The sequence below is a fragment of the Gekko japonicus genome, unplaced genomic scaffold (genome assembly GCF_001447785.1).
Source record: "Gekko japonicus isolate JY-2015 unplaced genomic scaffold, Gekko_japonicus_V1.1 scaffold1407, whole genome shotgun sequence".
In the NCBI taxonomy this organism is placed as follows: Eukaryota; Metazoa; Chordata; class Lepidosauria; order Squamata; family Gekkonidae; genus Gekko; species Gekko japonicus.
The window spans coordinates 431,746-434,218 of NW_015167579.1; the positions used below are offsets into that span (position 1 = coordinate 431,746).

General features: G+C 57.2%; 1 protein-coding gene across 1 annotated transcript in view; it reads left to right on the forward strand.

The window, feature by feature from the left end:
• Positions 1 to 1,346: 1,346 nt before the first annotated feature.
• STAC2 (SH3 and cysteine rich domain 2) overlaps positions 1,347 to 2,473 on the forward strand; it is a gene marked incomplete at its 3' end in the record, with an annotated part of 61,511 nt that continues 60,384 nt past the window's right edge. Inside the window, exon 1 of the mRNA XM_015413875.1 lies at positions 1,347 to 1,749. Within this exon, the coding sequence (XP_015269361.1) occupies positions 1,657 to 1,749 (93 nt within the window). The remainder of the gene's footprint in view (positions 1,750 to 2,473) is intronic.

Sequence of the window (2,473 nt, forward strand, 5' to 3'; positions counted from 1 at the left end):
GGAGGGTGGCCCAGTTGGGGGCAGATAATCCTCCACCCTGAAGACACAGGGAAGGATTGGGAGCAGTGTTCCCTCTAAGCTGAGTTAGTGTGAGCTAGCTCACAGTTTTTTGCCGCCAGCTCACACATTTTTGTCTTAGCTCAGGAAGGAGGGCTCCAGACCAAACTGATTTATGCAGTAGCCAAATCACTCGCTCACAACTTTAATGCCAGTAGCTGACAAAGTAGAATTTTTGGTCACAAGACTCCACAGCTTAGTGTCAAACATGCGGCCCAGGGGCCGGATCAAGCCCCCAGAGAGCTTCCATCAGGCCCGCAGTGGAACTGGCCATCTCCTGCTTCCAGTTCTGCTGCTGCTGCTGCATCATAACTTGCTTTGCCAGACTCTCTTAATCCTTCAGCCATTTCATGTTTTAACCTGGGTCCTAGACTCAGAACTCTGAGCATGAGATTTCTGTGGTGAATGTCAATAAATCAAAAGTAGGTTTGCAGCTTACAGAGCTAATGTTTTAAGCATGCTTTTATTTTAAGTTAAAATCTTTGTGTTTGTGTCCTTTATAAAGTTTATATCTCCGCTACCTGGCATTACATTTTATGACAGCATGGCCCGGGCCAAACAAGGTCTTCCGCCAGGCCTTTGAGTAGGAGCTGCTGCCCCACTATTCCACCATCGTCATGGTTCCTTAAAGGATGTACCGAGGCCCTGAGGAAGAACCTGGACAACCGTAAAGAAGATCCAATAAGCCGTGACCATTGGGCATAAATATCTTGGGAGTACCACCTGGAACTGTGTTGATACTATCCTGGAGGTATGAGATTAGTTATTGACTGAGCACCATTGTTTTAAGTGTTGGATGTTTTTATGTTTTATAGGTTTTTAATTATGGCATGGCTAATTACCCTGCCCTTGTTAGCCACCCTGAGCCCACTGGGGAGGGTGAGATATAAATGTGAAAAATAATAAATAAATAAATAAGGTCTCATTTATGTCAGATCCGGCCCTCGTAACAAATGTGTTCGACACCCTGTCTTAGAGGGAGTGAAGCCTGCGCGCGTGAAACTGACAACGCGGCTTTGACGTCCTGCAAAAGACGTTCTTTTTTGTTGTTGTTCTCACGCATGAGGTGTGTAACTTTTCCTGGCGGGCCCTCCCATTGGCGGAGGAGGCGACGCTCTCCCCGGAAAGGGCCAATGGGGGAGGGCTCGGCTCCGTTCGGAATCTCCCACGGCAAAGGCGAGGTTAACGAAGCGCTCGTAAAGGGAGGAGGGGAGGGGGGGCTCATTAGAATAACAATAAAAGGCGAGGGGCGGAGCCGCCTCGCGCCCGAAATCAAAGTTGCAGCAAGCGCGTCCGAGCGGCTTTGTGGCGCTGCGCGTAACAGGGGAGGGCTGCACGGACGGGGGACGCGTTGGGGAAGAGTTCGTGGGGACCCAGCCTACGGGGAACCTGGAGGGAGGCGTTCCCTGCCTACGGAGGACCTGGAGGGAGGCATCAATTCTTTTTTTTTTTTTAATCCCAATTGCCCCACCTTGCAAGAATTCCGGCGAAGTTGCGGCGAGGAGGAGAGTCGAGGCGGCTGGGTGGGTTGGAACGCTCGCGGCTCCCTTTCCCTCCGGATCCCCCAAGAAGCCCGGCTCGGTCGGTCCCGGGATCATCATGACGGAGATCACCGAGAAGGAGAACGAGCCCCAGCACGGCCCAGACGCCCAGCAGACCCCGGGCACCGGCTCCAGCCTGCAGGAGACGAAGGTAACCCAGCTCCGCATTGCCCACCCCGTGTTTTTCAGAGCGATGGCGTGTGCGGGAGAATTGCCTGGACACGGGGGGCTGCTGCTGCTGCTGCAGCTGGGGGGACCTCGCCGTGCCTCGGGGCTGCTGGAGGGAGCTGGGGACCCTCTTCCCCCCCGCCCCCCTTCCTTTGCAAAGCCCGCATCTCCCACTCCGCGCCCTCCCGGCTGCTTCGGTTGGTCTGCAAACGAGGCTCCGACCCGCAGACTCGTGCGGGGCGGCGGCGGCGGCTCCCGGCTCTCTTCTTCCCAGCGCGCAAACCAGTGTGCGTCCATCCGGGGGCCATCGCTCGCTCCCGGGGATCTCGGGGCGGCCGCCGCTCCTCTTTCCCCCTGCGGTGCTCCTTCTCCCCGCATAGGGCACTGTGGGCGCGGGGATCGGGGCCGGAGGGGGGGTGGCTATGGCCTGGGGCATCGCGCCGGCGGGAGCGTCCCGATCTGGGCTGTTGCACTGGCCTCGGGTCCCTTTCTGTCCTCGATGACTCCGGCGTCGTTCCCACGTCCCCGTGTTTCTGCACGCACTCTGCATTTACGGTAGCAAAGGCGGGGGGAGCGCATTGCATCCTCCCTGCTGCCCCGCCTGGGATCCGAACCCTCCTCCCTGTGCTCGCGGAGCAGAGATCCCGCTGCGAAAGGAAATGGAGGTCTTTCCAAATTGCGCCCCCCCCCCCCACCCTCCGCGCCTT